Below are 19,161 nucleotides of genomic sequence, written 5' to 3' on the forward strand. Positions count from 1 at the left end.
AAGATGTTCGAGTGTTCACACTGCTGCAGTCATTACACTTGGGTTATCCTGCCGTTAGGCGGTCCCGCAGTCGGCCAGAGTTCCAAAGTCTTGGTTAGGCATCAGTTGCTGTCGCTTCTTCCCAGACGTCAGTGCGCCAGGGGTATACAAGATGCAGCAGACGCCATTTTCTTCAGTTTTTCTTGCCCCAGATGTCAGGTGCCCCCAATAGGTAGGCAATACATATTGCTAATGAAAAATATACGTATGAAATAAAAGCAATAACTTCAGTTACAAGAAAATACACCCCAAAGGTTGTATAGGATAGAAAAGTATGGATAACTCCAGTTAGTTCAGAGGGGATGGAGGGAGGGTAACCTGGACTGCAGCAGTGTGAACACTAACATCTACATTTATGGTAGGTACAAAACTGTACTATGTTCGTGTTACACTGCTGCAGTCATTACACTTGGGTAGAATCCCAAAGCTAAGGTTGGGTGGCTGGTCTATAAAGAGTTAGGATTGGCTACAAGACCCTGCAGAACTGCAGTGGCAAATCCTGCTCTAGACTTAGAGTAAAGAGGCAGGTGATGGTGCTTGGTAAAGGTGTGCACTGAACTCAAAGTTGCAGCCTCCAAAATTTCCTTGGTAGGTACTACTCTGAGGTGGTCAGTTTTTCTATAACAAAATTGAGGTCCCAAGCAGGTGTTGGTGCTCTCCGGGGCGGTCTTATGATTTAGCCCCTCTGAGGTACTGCTTTAGCAAGGGATGAGAGAATAAAGGAGGATCCGTGTTGTAATATGCTGAAATGGCAGAGGCGTGGATCTTAATTGATGAAAAAGATAGGCCTCTGTCCAGCATCTCAGGTAAGTATCGTAAAATCTGAGGAATGTTTGGAACAAGAGGGTCAAGGCTTTGAGCCTGGTTCCAGGCGCAGAATCTCTTCCATTTTTCTAAGTAAGCTTTCCTGGTGCTCGGCCTCCTGGCCTACAAAATGACATCCATAACAGCTTCAGAGAGAGGTGTTGCCTGTTTGACTAATGTATCTGCCATGCATCCAGGTTTAGGGTTTTAGTCAGAAGGTGTGGAATTTGGGGCAAAATCCATGGTGGGCCTTGAGCCAAGTTCCTTAAGATAGGGTGCCAGTGCTGGCGTGGCCAGTCTGGAGCAATCAGGATCATCTGTTTTTTCTGGTCTGGCTTTTAGGAGTACCTTTGAAAGGAGAGGCAGTGGTGGGAAGGCATAAACTTTTAGGTTTTTCCAGCTGAACAAAAGAGCATCCACTTTCCATGCTTGTTTGTGATAAGTCCTTGTGCAGAATCTTTGAAGTTGGCAATTCAGTGGGGAGGCAAAAAGATCTATGTCTGGGCATCCCCATTTTTGCATTACCATGCTGAAGATTTGTGGATTCAATTTCCATTCGTGAGGGTCCATGATGTTTCTGCTTAGATAGTCTGCCAGAGTATTTTTCTTTCCTGCCAGGAATTGTGCTTGCAGGTGAACTTAATACATTAGAGCTGTGTTCCACAAGGTCATGGCTTGCCTGTTAGGGGATAAGAATGAGTGCCCCATTGCTTGTTTATGTACATTACTGTGGTGTTGTCTGTCTTTAGTAATAATTGTCCTGGATGCAGAAGGTCCTTGAAAGCTGTTAGGGCATTTTGAACAGCCAACATCTCTTTGATGTGAAGATGCATCTGGTCTGTGGTCCACTTGCCCTGAATGCATTTTCCTACCATGTGTGCTCCTCAGGCGCAATCCAAAGCATCTGTTAGAGTTTGCCTGGCTGTGGGTTGGGTAAAAGGCTGACCTTGCTTAGGTGACATGCCTGTGCCCACCATCGAAATTCCTGTTGTAGGCAGGGAATCATTGGTATTACTGCTTCTAAACTGAGTGTGTTGAGTCCAAACACTTTTTAGGTACTATTGTAATTTCCTCATATGCAGTCTAGCATATGGTAGTAGTAGTATGCAGGATGCCATGAATCCGAGGGCCTGCAGAATTTTTCTTGCAGGGAGATGGGACTTGCCAGTATTTGAAAATATTGAATTAGTTAAACTTGCTTGTCTGGCGTGAGGTAAGCCATCTGGGCCGTTGTATTTAAGCTGGCACCCAGGAATATAATCTGCTGTGAGGCCACTAGTTTTGACTTCTTTTCGTTTACTGTGTACCCTAGAGAAATTAGCAACCTTTTTACAAATGCCAGATGCTGTAGAAGAATGTCCCTTGTCTCTGCTTGAATGAGGCAGTCATCCAGATATGGATATATTTGAATTCCATTTTGTCTGCAAAATGCAATTACTGCTGCCAGGCACTTTGGCTTATCTACTGCGCCCAGGGTCTTCACAAAGGGCAGTGCAGAGAATTGGTAGTGCATTGTACCCGGCTTTGAATCTGAGGTATCTTCTGCAATTTTGTCTGCTAGGGACATGCAGGTATGCCTCTGTGGTCCAGAGTAACAAGCCAAGCCTTCTTGCCCAGCATGGGTAGAAGCTGCTGTAATGTCAACATTTTGAAATTTGGAATATCCAGGTAAGTATTCAGAATTGAAAGGTCTAGTATGGGCCTCCAGGCCTTGACCTTTTTGGGTACCAGAAAGAGTCTTGAGTAAAATCCTTGTCCTTGTTCCTGTTGTGGTACTTTTTGAATTGTTCTCATATCCATGAGGGCTGTAATTTGTTTTTGTGCCTCTGCCCATTGATTTTGTGGCAGGTCTGGCATTCCTTTTTAGCCTTGGTAAAGTATGAAAGTGGAACCTGTAACCTTGAGTCACAATATTCAGAACCCATTTGTCTTGGGTGATTGTTTGCCAGTTTTGAGAAAAAAGTGCTAGTTTTCCCCCTAAGGGGGCTTCCAAAAGGGACGTGCTTGGCGTACGAACGGGAAAGTCATTGTGACGGTTTCCTGTAAGGTTGAGACGTGTCCTCACCTCCTTTTGGAGTTGGTGCCCCACTGTCGTTGTCTGTTTGAGCCTTGGGGTTGAGATCTGCCTCTTGGGAGTCTGTATCTGCCTCTCTGTGGTCTGTCACTGGAAAGGACCAATTCTTTGTTGGCTAATTTCTGCTAAACCGAGGTGGCTACTTGTAAGAAATCCTTGACTGTTTGCATAGATTTAGCTTTATCCTCCATTTTCTTTAACACCTCTTCTGCCTTAACCACCAAACAAGATATGATGCTGTAAAGGAGCATCCAATAAATTTTGCCTTAACATGATCCGGTAAACTCTGTTCTTTTAACCAAGCATGATTTCGAATCACAGAATCTGTAACTGCGGCTCTACAAGAGGCCTCTAAAGAATCAAAACCATACTGCAGAATGTTTTCCCACCTGTTCAACTGCATGCAATAAATCCTGCATTTCTTTACCATCAGGAGCTTCTGAGCTTGCGAGCATTTTCTGTTTTAACTGAGCCATTAAATATTGTTGGTACTTAAGCATGTGAAACTGACAATTAAAGCTCTTACTGCTAAAGTTGCAGAGGTGTATACTTTCTTCCCCCATCTATCCAAAGCTCTGGAATCTCTGTCAGAGGGTACTGGATTTTTTGCAATGGAAGCCTTAACCCCTTTTGGACCCTGGGAAATGGTTTCTGGGTCAGCTGAAGGGTTTTTATAAAGAAACTTGTGAGAGTCAGGGACTCTATAATACCAGTCTGGCTTGGCTGGAGCAGGGGGCAAAGAATCAGGAGTAAGCTAGATTCAGAGAACACATCATACACAATGTCTAACAGGCGGAATAGCCAGGGGCCTGTGCTGAGGCAATAATAGGAAATCCCTGAGCCTTTTCTTGGATTCTGAGTAATCCTGACTTTCCCAATGGAAATGCTCCCTCATGGTATGCAAAGTTTCCACAAAATAGTAATCCTCAGGAGGAGAGGCTGAAGGGATAGATTCTTCAGCATCAGAGTCCTCATAGGGGGGTAGAGAATATCCCTGGTCTGAAGAGGAATCAGAGGAAATGGAAACCTGATCAGAGGAATCAGTCTGTATCCTCCCTAGGCCTTTTTCTCAGGAGGGGGATGGGAACCCCTGATTAGAGTAATGAGGTCTTCGGCCATTTTAAGCATCTGTTTCTTAGACATGGGAGGACTGTCCAGGAGAATGCTGTACTTGTTTCTGTCTTTAATGGTACCTTTGCCTTGGCTGTTTTAATGGTAAGTTGTGAGGGTCTGAAAACACCCTCAGAAGCCGATGCCTGCTCAGCGGCTCCGGACCCATCTGAGGGATTAGTTTCTGTAGGCCCAATACCCTGAGTTTCCAGAGGCCTAGTTGTCTCCACGTGGGAGTCGGAAGCGGCCTGTGGCTCTGAGGTAGCGGGTGTCAGGGGCTGCGAAAGCGCCTCAGAGAACCGGCGACTGGCCTAGAAGAGGTTTCGTCGGCAGTTTTGGACCTCGGATGCCTGTCTATCCTTGACTTTGCGGTTTTTCGGTACTGAGGAAGTCGGCTGATCCGACGGCATAGTGTAATTGAACCTTCAGCCAAAGTACTGCAAAGCAAAATCAAAACGTCTTTTTATAGTGCGTTTGTTGAATCTAGCACAAAAGCGACAACCAGTGACGTTGTGATCAAGGACTAGGCATGGAATACAGTAAGAGTGGAAGTCCTTATGAGGTATTTGCTTCCCACAAGAAATACAATTAACTTTTTCTGACATCGTTCTGAGGCAAGAAAAGTTTCCCCAACGGGGTACTTAGCTTTATTGAAGACTTCAGATCTGAAATTCGACTTCGAAAATCTCAGGAGTCGGCCGACCAGCACTTGCAAACTGCTTCTGCTTCGGGCACCGCGCGGCAAGAAAGACTGAAGAAAATGGCGTTGGCTGCATCTTGTATACCCCTGGCGCACGGACGTCAGGGAAGAAGCGACAGCAACCGACGCCGGACCAAGACTTTGGAACTCTGGCCGACTGCGGGACTGCCTGACGGCAGGATAACCCAAGTGTAATGACTGCAGCAGTGTAACACGATGAACAGCAACCTAACAACTTACCCTTCCAGATGTATAAGCTACCCACCGCAGCTCTCTTACAGAGGTTACTCATACTTACATTTCTACCACCTTTAACTTTAGCTTACCTGCTAACCTCCTATGAACACCCATTATATTCACACCTTCGCTACCTCAACCTACCTCTCCTCCTCTACCTATTTTCACTAACCATGTTAACATAACATCTACACCCAGCTATCTACTAGCAAAATACCATTGGATAGCCCACATTAGATAGGACTCTCCCAATCCCAGAAAATCTCTACCTCTATATAAATTCCCAGTTCCTAGACTTCAAACACTACTCTTCTCTTTAAAAGATGGAGACATTCACCCAGGCCCAACAACTGCTACTACCACTCAACTCCTCAACCCCAACCCCTCTACTATCCATGCCCTCACCAAACCACCTAACTCACTCTTATTAGCTCACCTCAACATACGTAGCATTAATAACAAAGTTGCACAATTCCATGCTCTCTTGGAAGTCTACTCCTTTGACATTTTGTTTAACAGAAACTTGGTTAAAACCTGTAACTAAAGACAATGAAGTCATCCCACCCGATTATATTTTGCGACTTGACCGTGTAACCAAAAAAGGTGGTGGTGTAGCTATCCTATTTAAATCTAGGTTACACATTACTACCTACAACTATAAACTACCTCAAGACTCCAACGCTGAAATTCTTATTACCAAGCTTCAACTTAACACATTCAAATCCATCTATATTATCTGCATCTTCCTCCTGGTAATAACACTGCCACCACAAGTGTTGTAGCAGTAGCCACCCTACCAGCCACATTAACCTTTTTGGTTTTTGCTCAAACCATTACCTCCCCTACCAGGATAAACAACCCTAATAAGTGCCTTAGATTGGATTCTCAAATAATCATGCCCAGACATATGAAGCTGGAACCCTCCCTGACTATGTAAGTGACCACTCACTAACCTACACCATCAGGCTTAATTCCCATCTGCCTAATCCAACCATATCTAGGACAATTAGAACCAAGAAAAACTTCAACCCCAATCTCTTCCAGAGAGAACTAAGAGCATGTGACTGGTCTCCCTTAAAATACCTCACATTGTAGGAAGCTATTACTTTAATTCCAACTTTCTGGCCATACTAGACCACCATGCCCCAACCCACTCTATTAGAATGAGAACTAAATCTGCCCCATGGCTTTCAAAAGAAACCAGACAAAAATTTCATCTCGGAAATAAATACTGGAATAAAATTCGTTTAACTAAAAACTCAGTAGACCAACAAAACTTCAGACAGCTGAGAAATGAAACTAAATAAAGCTATACTGTCTGACAAAAGAAACTACCTACAATTCCAGCAGACTCACCATAATAAACCACAAAAGTTCTTTGCGAGTATTAATGATTACACCCAGGTCAATCCATCACACCAAACCCATAAGGCACAGACCAGGAGAATCCCAGAGACTGCTAATGCCTTTAATACCTTTTTCACTGAGGCCATTCAAACTCTTGCCAGTCAGTTATCTACTCAGAACTTAACTATTACTCAACTCTAACCCATCCCCCTCCATTTCTCTTCCAACCAGTCCCAACAACATATATTCTTACCCTTATCCAAAAACTGAAACCGTGCACTCCTTCAGCAGACCAACTACCCACTGAATATCTACAAAAGGCAGCCAAATCAATCGCCTATCCCATTTCCATTCTCATCAATAGAACCATCAGTGAAGGACGCATGCCTAAAATCTGGAAAGTATCCCATATTCTCCCCCTTCACAAGGGTGGGAACTCTACTGAACTCTCCAATTACTGTCCCATAGCCCTACTCCCTTAGCAATCACGGAAAAATGCATCCACAGACAATTGCTGGAACACCTAATCCAAAATAGCTTACTTTCAAACTCTCAACATGCTTTCAGACCTTCCCACAGCACTATTGCCCTCCTTTCCTTTACTGACTGTTAACAAAAACTAACCTCAATATGCTTTCCTCTGCACTGTTTATAGATCTAAGGCATTCGATATGGTAAATCACCCGATACTAATATCCTCAAATCCCTGTCACTAGATGCACTAGCTATAAAATGGTTCCAGTCCTACTTAGATAACAGACAACAGGCTGTACTTTGGCATAACATTCTATCTACCCATCTGCCTGTTAACACTGGTGTTCAAGGGTCCATATTAGGACCTCTCCCTGCTTTCTAGATTTATCAACGACCTACACCTAGCAATCCCCCAAGCTACATGCATACAATATGCAGATGATTCCACACTTATATGCTCAGCCACATCTATATCTGAACTTCACTCCCTTACCCAAAATGTTTAACACAGTTGAACAATGGTTTACACAGCGCTGTCTCCTTCTGAACTCCCCAAAAAGTAAACTCCTCCTCCTTTTTAATCCTACTTGTAAGTCCCCCCCCCCAAGACTTCACAGTAACATCCAATAATGGTACTCGTATCCCCAGATCTAACTACCAAACTACTAGGTATCACCATAGATAACTTCGACACCCATATTAACAATACTAATATATTGTATAATTTCAGTTCCTACTTTTACTAATATATTGTATAATTTCAGCTCCTACTTTTACTAATATATTGTATAATTTCAGCTCCTACTTTTTCTTTATGATTACTTGTATACTAATATATTGTATAATTCAGCTGCCATCTTTTTCTTTATGATGTATTGCAACTACATTTTGTATTGTACCAATTGTATCTGTATATTTTGCACTATATGTTATGAACAAATGACTTCAGATTATTCTCTGTACTGCACCTGCAATGTTCATTGTATACATTATTTTTTGTATATGTGACTGTTTCCTCGGAGCTCATCTTCTCTACTGAAAATGGACATATATCCAGTTAGACTAACTCGGTCAACAAATGTAAAATAAAACAAAAATAAAATAAATAAATCTGGCTAAAACTGCAGTTGAAGCATACTTTCAATCCTAATCTGGCTAAAACTGCAGTTGAAGCATACTTCCAAATCCTAATCTGGCTAAAACTGTACTTGAAGCATACTTCAAATACTCATGCCATTAAGATGATGACAAGTCTGCACAGGCGTACATACTGCAGTAAAGTTCTAATTCTTGACACCCCTGCAGCACATGGCTACTGCAACAACCACCTACTGAAGTGCATACTAACAGAGCACTAACAAAAAGCTACATGTTCAGAGTGCATTAACAGGTAAAACTGAATCACAAAGTACCTACATGTTGGCTTACACATTAGGAATACTGGTACTGAATACATATGGCCAGGATTCAGAATGTCTCAAAAGTTAGTGAAATTAATCTTATGAACTAAAATCTGCTCTACCACCATTCAACTCTCTAACACAACAGCTCCTTATGTTTCCACAGAAAATACAGTATTACAAAGAGGTACAAGTGTCATCTTCTGCAACTCCAAAATACACTCAGTGATAACTACACACCTACCTGACAGTTTGGAGACCTGAGGTCCCAGAGTCTGATTGTTTTGTCCAAGGAGCCAGAGATAAATGTATCATCCACTGGAGACATTGATAACGCTACCACCCTAGAAGAAATTACTTGCAGATTTAGTTTCATAGACAATCCAACATACAGAACTAAATCATACGAAACACAAGCTGAAGCAACAGATACTAAATTACCCCTTTAGCAATGATCATTCTCAGGCGGATCACCTCTGAAGTATTTCTGTTCCAGTATAAAAAAGTCTAATTTCAGAAAGGTTTGATGCTCTCATGACAAATTTTAGGGAAAAACTATTAGGAACCTTACTAGCCCCCAGACTGCATGCCTAGACTCAAAGACCAAAGATCTGCACCTTGAATCTGAATTGGACATTTTTTTGTCAAAACATATATAAAAAAAATAAAGCTGTGTAAAATGTTACCATAACGATAGATGCCCCTCTCTTCCATGTTGCTGTATTCTAGATGCGGGATTTCCTGCCTTCAGGCGACTCTTATACAAAAGCTTCAGCTTGGCTGTTGCAGTGTGCGTAGGACGTCACACGTTGGGCCAGAAACCTGGGGCCTTAAAAGTGATGTCTGCATGCACGATCCTCAGAACTTGAAGGCCAGCAGGATAAATGCCAGTGGTTTCCAGGTGTGTGACTGTCCTACTGTAATACAGACAGGACAGGTAAGGAAAAGGACCTGGGGGGGCAGGAAGCAGGACAGGTAAGGAGAAGGACCTGGGGGGACTGGTGGGGAGGAAGCAGGACAGGTAAGGAGAAGGACCTGGGGGGACTGGTGGGGGGGGGGGGACCTGCAACATAGAAGAGAAGGACATCGATGTTATGGTAAGATTTTACACAACTATTCTATGACCTTCTATTCCTATGTTGCAGTATTCTAGATGTGGGAGCATACCACAGCTTATGCAGACGAGAGAGTGGTGGTAGATGAAGAGGGTTCTACAAGACCCTGCAGGATTGCCCTGGCAAATCCTGTCCTAGCTCTGGAAACTTGGTCAAGTTTGTAATGCTTGGTGAAGGTGTGGATAGTGCCCAAGTGGTTGCTTCCAAAATGGATGCTGTGTCTAGGCCCTTCATGAAGGCCCTGTGGGTGGCCACAGGTCTAGTGGATGGGCCTAAATTCCCACTGGAGGTTCCTTTCCATGGTGGGAGTAGCAGAAGCAAATAACTTTCCTAATCCAGCATGCGATGGTTTGCTTGGAAACCGTCTTGCCCAGGGTTCTGGGATGAAAGGTGACAGAGCTGGTTAGTTTTCCTGATGGCTTTGGTCTTGTTCAGGTAAAAAGTACAGTTGTGCACACTTACCATAAATGTAGATGTTAGTAGCCCTCAGTCGGCCCGAATACCAGAGTTTTGGGATTTCTCCGTCGGATGCAGTCACCTCTTCCATGACGTCAGGTAGTCAGGGGTATAAAACATGCAGCCGCCATTACATCAGTTTTTCTTGCCCCAGATGTCAGGAGCCCCCAAAATAGGAAGCAATTACATGGTGTGGATCACCTCCAGTAAAATGTAAATATCACTCATGAGATGGCCAAAAAAGAGAGGATAGGTAGAAAGTATAGAAAAGTCAGGGGGCTGGAGGGAGGGTAACCAGGACTGCTCCTGAGAGCACCCCGGCACTATCAGGTTTTACCTCATATCATGCGTTCCGGCCACAAAATCCGGATAACACCAAGAAAGGAGGATGGGTATCCATATTCATCAAAGATACCCTCACCTCCAGGTTGGTGGCAACGCACGATGCATCGGAGACCATCCAGGTGCAATTAACCGTAGGCAAGACTGCTCTACAATTTGTAGCATGTTACAGACCACCCTCTCAAACTCAGGATCCTCACACAGCATTCCTGAAAACTCTGGAGGGGATAAATGTAACCCCAAACACCATCATACTAGGTGATTTCAACTATCCAAACATAGACTGGGATAACTACTCAAGCCCCAACACTTTAGCCCAAAGGTTCCTAGAGTTCATAAACTCTAATGCCATGGAACTAGTCACCATGCCCACAAGAGGTGAAAACATACTGGATCTCATCATCACAAACATGGGGTCACAATGTTCAACACCGGAGGTATACCCTTCATTGGTGAGGTCAGATCATAAACTAATCTCACTGGAAGTCCACATCCCGCCCCCACCCCAGATAAAAAAGACCACAGTGAAGAACTACTCTAAAGCCGACTTCACAATTCTTAGGACTGGTGTGGTCTCTTTCAAGGCCCCAGAGCCAGCGGAAACCATCACTAAAGCCACTGAATCACTTACAAATGCCTTCTACCAGCACCTCCAGGACTGCATGGATCAGGCAATCCCAAACAAAACAAAGACTCTTTGTACCAAAGGCAGGTGTCCAGTCTGGTGGACCCCAGCCATAAACAAGCTCTACAACAAAAGGAGAAAGCTACTACAAGAGAGAGCAAAATCCTCAAAAGGGAAGACACCCTTGATCATCGTAAGTAAAAAACTAAGATCTCTCATAAAATCCTCCAAAGCAAATTATGAAAGAAAAATTGCCACGGACTCAAAAGGCAACCACAAGGCCTTTTTTTAGCTATGTTAGAAACCTGGGAGGAAACTCCCAGATGTTCAGAACTGGTTCAAAATGATGTAAAGTTCACTGAACCTACAGACATTGCCAACATACTGGCTGACAGGTTCAGTGCAAATCCCCCCCCCCCCCAAAAGGAGAAATATCTATACCAGAGGATTGTATCCTCCCAAACATCTCAAATGCTCAAGTAAGAACAGCTCTCTCCAAGGCGAAAAACAGAGCATCCATGGGACCAGATGGTGTCCCCGGTTGTGTGCTCCACGAGCTCATTGAGGAATTAAATCCGCAGTTAGGGCAGCTGTTTAATCTTAGCCTCACCTCAGGATACGTACCCAAGGAATGGCGTACGGCTACTGTGGTCCCATTACACAAAGGCAGTGCCTCCACCGACCCTGGAAACTACCGTCCCATCAGCTTGACAAGCCTGGTCTGCAAAGCTATGGAGAGGATCATTATGGAACTCATAAATAAAGACATAGGGGACCTGCAGACATTGGATCAAACCCAATTTGGCTTTGTCAAGGGCAGATCGTGCCTTTAAACTTGGTTGACTTTTCAAACAGTCACCAAGGCCATTGATGAGGGCAAGGCAGTCCACACAGCCTACCTTGACCTGGCAAAGGCCTTCGACACGATACCCCACTCAGGCATCATAGAAAAACTCACCAGTTTAAATGTGAACCCATACGTCACAAGATGGGTTGCAAACTGGCTAAGTGACAGAACCCACAGGGTTAGAGTTGTTGGCGCCATGTCAGATTCAAAGCCTGTCACAAGCGGTGTCCCACAGGGCTCGGTCCTGGGTCCACTCTTGTTCGGCATCTACTTTTCAGAAGTACTGGCAAGCACAAGAGGATTATGGCTGACAAAGTTTGCAGAAGACTGCAAACTGGGCGCCATAGTTGAAAACACATCAGACACAGATATCCTTCAGAAGGGTCTCATAGAAACAGATAACTGGTGCCAAAGCCATGGCCTAAAGTTAAACGCTAAAAATGCATAGTCATACCCTTTGGGGAAAACAAGGTTACCCCTAGCTACCCTAGGTGGCAATCCACTAAGCACAGAAGAGGTTATCAGGGATCTGGGAACACAGGTTGATAGCAACCTCTCATTTCACACCCACGTTGCCAAAGTTGTCAGGAAGACCTTCTACATTGCCCACCTGATCATGAAGGGTTTCACGTCTAGGTCAAGAGAGGTCATCATTCCCCTGTACTCACTCATCAGACCGATGATTGAGTACAACGCCCCATTTGGAATGTATCTGACCCGACACTTACAGCAATTGGAAAGGCCCCAAAAGTTCCTCACCAAAAGGATAAAGGGTCTCAAAAATATGTCCTATGCTGCCCGACTGAAGGAGCTCCAGCTCTACTCAGTCGCCACACTGCTCAGAGGTGACCTGTGCCTGACATACAAGGCCATGTCCAACCCGGAATTAATGAACATGCTTCACCTCAAAAAATCTAAATCTATCAGACCCACAAGAGCACGAGACATAAACCTTGACACGGTCATAAATAGGACGTGCTGGAGGGACAGATTCATCACCCAGAGACTCCCTATGCTGTGGAACAAAATCCCGGTACATGTGAGGCAGAGCACCTCGCTGGCCTTGTTCAAGAGAAATCTTGACCAATGGATGGGAGATCGCAGGTATACCCCAGGGATTACATCAGTGTCACTGCTTGACAGAGGCACAGCAAAATAATGGGCATAATATCCTTCAATAGAAAGGGGTGGCGTAAGCCACAAAAACTCTGGGCTAGGCTTATAAATGCCCTAGGGCAGATAGCCTAGTATAAACCTATGAACCTATGAAATGTGAATACACTAACATCTATATTTATGGTAAGTGTAAATAACTGTACTATGTTCTTTGTGTTTCACTGTTGCAGTCACATTTAGTTTGATTCCCAAAGATGAGGAAGGGTGGAGGCAGTCAAGAAGTATTAGGGCTGGCTAGAAGGCCTTGTAAGACAGCTGTAGCAAATCCAGCTCTGGATTTAGAAAAGAAAGGTAAGTGGTAATGCTTGGTGAAGGTGTGTATTGAACTCCAGGCTGCAGCTTCCAGATGTCCCTGGTAGGGACTCTCCTGAGAAATGTTGTAGAGGTTGAGGTAGCCCTAGTAGAATGGGTTCTGATCCCCTGTGTGGTAGGTTTTCCATGGTGCTTGTAGCAGAAATAAATGCAGTGTGCTATCCATTTGGAGATGGTTTGCTGGTTTGCTTTGAAATGGCCTTGCCCTCTGCCCCTGTAGCAAAGCTGACTAGCAGCCGGTCAGATTTGCTGAACAGTTTAGTCCTGTCAAGGTAGAACCTAAACTGTCTGTGCATGTCCAAGGAGTGAAGGATCCTTTTCCCCTTTATTCTGAGGATTAGGAAAAAAGGTTGGTAAATGGATGCATTGGTTTAAAGCCACACTGGACACCACCTTGGGCATAAATGATGGGTTAGTCCTGAGGGGAAGCCCTGTCCGCATGGAAGACAATGAAGGGTTCCACAGCCTTAAGGGCCTGTAACTCAGACACTCTTCTTGCTGAAGTGATGGCTAAAAGTAGGGCTGTTTTCCAAGAGAGGAATTTTAACTCTGCTGTAGGCTTCTCTAGTAGAAAGTTAAGGTCCCAGGCAGGTGTGGGAGCTCTCCTGAGGGGGTCTTAGATTGCTAGTTCCTCTCAGGAACTGTTTGACCAGTGGTTGAGAGAAGAGGGATGGCTCAGTATTGTAATGAGCTGAGATGGTAGAGGCATGAATCTTAATGGAAGAGAAGGATAGGTCTTTGTGGAGCAGCTCTGCTAGATAGTCTAGGATTTGAGGTAACATGGGCACGGCTGTGTCCTTTCCCAGAGACTGGCTCCAAGAACAGTATCTTTTCCACTTTTCTGAATAGGATATCCCAGTACTAGGCTTCCTTGGCCTCAAGGATGACAACCAGCACCTGTTTGCTGAGGGTTGCTGGTGATGTATTCAGGGAATAAGCCAGGTTGCTAGGTTCAGGGTTTGCAGCTGAGAATGCCAAATCTGCCCCTCCGGCTGGGACAAGAGAGAGGGGGGTCTGATGCATGTGCCAGGGTGGTCCGGTCCCAACACCTACACCGAATACTGAATGACAATTTCCTTTTTGAGCCTGCCTCTCAGGCTGATCTGCAGTTGATTACTGGGAGAAATTCAACAACAAAGTTGAGATCCTAAGGAACAGGAATCCGTTTTCAAGAAGGTCTCACATGCAACACTGCTTTCATAAAGCTGTCTGATTTCAAAAGAGGGGGACATCCACTGGCAGACGAGCTGAAAAGACCGCAAGAGGCACTTTGATAGAAGCATATGACAAACCATCGCTAAATAGCTCACACAAATATTTCAAACCACTTCCAGGACCTCTATTAACAGCTAGGCACTACCTAGAAAACTTCTTCCGCTTGTTAAAACTATTTTCTAGTTACAGGTTTTCTGCACATCCTCCTGGAACAAGTACGCAAGAGGTACTGAAACAGAATCATCCAGGCTGTCTGCTGTCATTGCTTTAAGCTGGGGTGTACTATTCCAAAGCCTGCCCTGGACTTAGAGAGGCAAATGATAATGCTTTGTAAAAGTGTGAACAGAACTCCAAGTAGCAGCCTCTAGAATGTCTTTGGTTGGTACCCCTCTGAGAAAAGCTGCTGATGTAGCTGCAGCCCTGGTGGAATGAGACCTAATGTCCTTTGGGCACCGGTTTGTCATGGTATAAGTAGCAGAAACAAATGCAGTGGCTTATCCACTTTGAAATAGTCTGCTTTGAAATAGCCTTTACCTCTGATCCTGCAGCAAATGTCACTTGTAACTGCTCAGTTTTTCTTAGAGCTTTAGTCCTGCTCAAGTAGAATCTTAGTTGTCTGTGTATGTCCAAGGAATGCAGAATCCGCTCCCCCTTGTTCTGCGGATTTGGATAAAAAGTTGGCAGGTGAATAGTTTGGTGAAGAGCCACACTGGAAACCACCATAGGCATAAAAGAAGGATTGGTCCTGAGGGACACCCTTGTCTGGGTAAAATATGATAAAAGGCTCCACAGCCATGAGGGCCCTGTAGCTCTGAGACCCTTCTTGTTGAAGTAATTGCCAGCAGCAGAGCTGTTTTCCATAACAACTTTAGATCTGCAGTAGCAGCTGGTTCAAATGGAGGCAGGGTGAGCTTTACCAACACATAATTGAGGTCCCATGCAGGAATTGGTGATCTTCTGGGAGGCCTTACATTTTTGGCCCCACTAAGATACTGCTTTAGTAAAGGATGAGAAAAGATTGGTAGCTCTGTGTTGTAACGAGCCGAGATGGCAGAGGCATGGATTTTTATTGATGAAAAAGATAGGCCTTTGTCAAGCATCTCAGTCAAGTATTGTAAAATCTGAGGAATATTGGTCTCTGCTGTGTCTGTTCCTTGTGCTTGGTTCCAAGCACAGAATCTCTTCCATTTATCAGCATAAGATTTTCTAGGACTAGGTCTTCTGGCTTCCAAAAGGAAAGCCATAACAGCTTTACTGAGAGGTGGTGTTTGAATAACTACATGATCAGCCATGCTGCCAGGTTCAGTGTTTGGAGCACATTGTGCAGGATCTGATTGTTTTGCTGGGACAGTAAGTGAGGTACTTGAGGCAAGTCCCAAGCTGGGAATTGAGACCTATTCCTTAGGACTGGGTACCAGTATTGGCGGGGCCAGTCCGGGAGAATTAGTATCTTTGGTTTCTCTTGTCTGACTTTTAGTAAAACCTAGGGAAGAAGAGGCAGAGGAGGAAAGGCGTAAACTGATAGGTTTTTCCAACTGAAGGATAGGGCGCCCACTTTCCATGCTCGTCTGTGATAAATCCTTGTGCAGAATTTTTCCAGTTGATAATTCCGAGGAGAGGCAAATAGGTCTATGTCCGGGCTCCCCCATTTCTTTATCATCATGCTGAAGACTTGTGGATCTAGTTTCCACTCATGAGGGTCCATAAGGTTTTTGCTTAAATCATCTGCCAGAGTATTTTGCTTTCCTGGCAGGAATTGAGCTTGAAGATGTACTTTGTAAGTCCAGGCTGTGTCCCACAGTGCCATGGCTAGTCTGCAAAGGGGGTATGAGTGCATGCCACCCTGCTTGTTTATGTACCACATAACAGTGGTGTTGTCCGTCTTTATCAGTAGTTGCCCTGGATGAAGTAGGTCCTTGAAGGCTGTCAGGGCATTTTGAACAGCTAATCTCTTTTTGGTTGATATGCAGATGCATTTGTTTTGGGGTCCATATGCCCTGACTGCATCTTCCTGCCAGGTGGGCCCCCCATGCATACTCTGATGCATCTATTGTTAAGGTTTGGCTGGCAGGGGGTAGAGTGAAAGCCCGTCCCATGTTTTGGTGACATGCCTTTGCCCACCATAGAAACTCCTGTTGTAGGCAGGGAATCATTGTTTCCAGACTGACTATGTTGACTCCATAAACTTTAGGTACCACTGTAGTTTCCTCATATGCTGTCTTGCATATGGAATCAGTAGAATGCAGGATGCCATGAACCCCAAAGCCTGCAGAGTTTGTCTTGCAGATAACTGGGTTTTTGTTGCCATCAGTTTGAAGTAGTCAGTTGCCTTTGTCTGACGTGAGGAAAGCCATCTGGGCAGTTGTATTCAAGCTTGCACCCAGGAATGTTATCTTTTGAAGGTACCAGTTGTGATTTCTTTTCGTTTGTGTACCCTAGGCATGTTAGGAGCCTTTTCACAAACGCCAGATGCTGAAGAATGTCCTTGTTCTCTGCTTGACTGAGACAGTCGTCCAAGTAAGGACAGAGCTGTACACTTTTGTCTGCAAAATGCAATTACTGGTGCAAAGCACTTTGTAAAGACCCTGGGCGAAGTAGATAAGCCAAAGGGCAGTGCAGGGAATTGGTAATGCATAAAGCCAGCCTTGAAACGGAGGTATCTTCTGCACAATTCCCTTATTGGGATATGCAGGTATGCCTCTTAAGTCTAATGTCACCAGCCAAGCGTTCTTGCCCAGAATGGGCAGAAGCTGCTGCAAAGTTAGCATTTTGAATTTTGGAATGTCCAGGTATGTGTTCAAAATTGATAAATCCAGTATTGGGTGCCAGGCCTAGTCTTTTCTGGGTACCAAGAACAGTCTTGAATAAAACCCTTGTCCTTTTTCCTGTTCTGGTACTGGCTGAATAGCTCCCATATCCATGAGGGACATAACTTGTTTCTGTGCCTCTGCCCATTGATTTTTTGGCAGATATGGCCAGTAGTTTGCATCTGGCAGAGTGTGGAAGTGGAATCTGTATCCCTGAGATACTATGTTTAACACCCGCTTGTCATGGGTTATTAACTGCCAATTTTGAGCATAAAGTGGCAATTCTCCCCCTAAGGGTGCTGCCAAAAGATAAGTGCTTGGTGATGGCAGAGGGAAGTCATTGAGACTGTTCACTGTAGGGTTGCACTTTATTTCCTCCAGAATTGGAGGTAGAAGCATCCCATTGCTTTGGCCTGTAAGAATCCTGTGGCTGGTATCTAGAACCTTTAGGGCGCCTGGATTTGCTCTGTCGGACACAGGAAAGGACCAATTTGTTGTATGCCAGTGTCTACTGAATCGTAGTGGCTGCACTTGTAAGATGTCTTTTACGGTTTGCCTAGACTTAGCTCTGTCTTTCATTTTCTTTAAAACCTCTTCTGCCTTAACACCAGAGTATCATGCTGTAAAGGCGCATCCAGCAATTTAGCTTTAACATGATCAGGCAAATTTTGCTCTTTTAGCCAGGCATGCTTCCTAATTACAGATCCAGTAACTGCGGCCCTGCAGGAGGCCTCTAAGGAATCAAAACACTGCAAAGTATGCTTTCCAGCTTGTTCTGCTGCATGCAATAATTCCTGCAATTATTTATTTTCTGCACATTCAGAAATCATTATTTTCTGTTTCAGTAATCCCATAACATGTTAATGATACTTGAGCATATGAAACTGGCAGTTTAAGGCCCTGATTGCCAAGGTTGCAGATGTATAAGCCTTCTTTCCCCATCTATCCAGTGCCCTGGAATCTGTCAGATGGGGGTAGGATTTTTTGCTGTTGAGGCCTTAACACCTTTTGGACCCTGTGAAACAGTTTCAGGGTCAGCAGCAGGGTTTCTAAATAAAAATTTGTGAGAGTCAGGAACCCTATAATATCTGTCTGGCTTGCTAGGAGTCGGAGGTTAGGAGTCTAGAGTCAAGCTTGACTCCGAAAACGCATCATCCACAATGTCTAAAACAGGAGGTATGGCTAAAGGCCTATGCTGAGGGAGAAGGAAATCCCTGAGCCTCTTTTTTGATTGAGAAATCTCGACTCTCCCAGTGAAAATCCTCCCTCAAAGTATGCAAGCTTTCTCCAAAGAAATAATCTTCAGGAGGAGATGCAGATGGAATAGATTCCTCTGCATCAGAATCCTCATAGGGTGGTATAGATAATACCTGATCAGAAAAGGAAGCAGAAGAAATAGAAACCTAATCTGAAGACTCATAATCGGTGTCTTGCCTAGGCCTCTTATCAGGAGGGGGTTGGGAACCCCTGATCAAGGTAATTAGGTCTTCAGCCATTTTGATCATCAGCTTTTTGGGCGCAAAGGCCTGTGCACAAGACTCATGCGTCTTTTTTTAGCTTTAGAAGTTGCTTTCGTCTTTGATTTTGAAGGTGGCGTTGGTTTTACATAAAAATGTTGTGGCCTGAATACACCCTCAGAAGCCAGTGCCTGCTCAGCGGCTCCGGACCCATCCGAGGGCGAGACATCCGCAGGTATAATACTTTGAGAATCTCACGGCGTGCCAGGCTCCACATGGGTCTCAGTAGGGGCCTGTGACTCAAAAAGTACAGTTTTGTACCTACCATAAATGTAGATGTCCGATAGACATGCAACTGCAGTCATAACATGTGGGTTGTCCTGCCTCAGGCAGCCCTCGGTCGGCCGGATTCCAAAGTCTGGGTCCGACGTCGGCTGATGTCGCATTTCTCTCAGACGTCAGAGCGGCTGGAGTACATAAGCATCAGCCGACGCCATTTTCTTGTGTTTCTTGCCCCAGATGCCAGGTGCCCTCCAAGGAAGGCTGTAATCAAATTGGAAGACAAAAACAGGATTCCAAACAAATAACTGAGCAATAAAACAAATACACCATAACAGATATCCC

The 19,161-nt window shown here is 44.6% G+C and overlaps 1 protein-coding gene across 1 annotated transcript in view; it reads right to left on the bottom strand.

Moving 5' to 3' along the window:
* Positions 1-19,161, bottom strand: part of WDR82 (WD repeat domain 82) — a 1,055,709-nt gene that overhangs the window by 686,927 nt on the left and 349,621 nt on the right. The window contains exon 4 of the mRNA XM_044078920.1: positions 8,430-8,529. Coding sequence (XP_043934855.1) covers positions 8,430-8,529 — 100 coding nt within the window. The remainder of the gene's footprint in view (positions 1-8,429; positions 8,530-19,161) is intronic.

Source organism: Protopterus annectens, chromosome 7.part1 (genome assembly GCF_019279795.1).
Source record: "Protopterus annectens isolate FY-2018-M chromosome 7.part1, PAN1.0, whole genome shotgun sequence".
Taxonomy (NCBI): Eukaryota; Metazoa; Chordata; order Ceratodontiformes; family Protopteridae; genus Protopterus; species Protopterus annectens.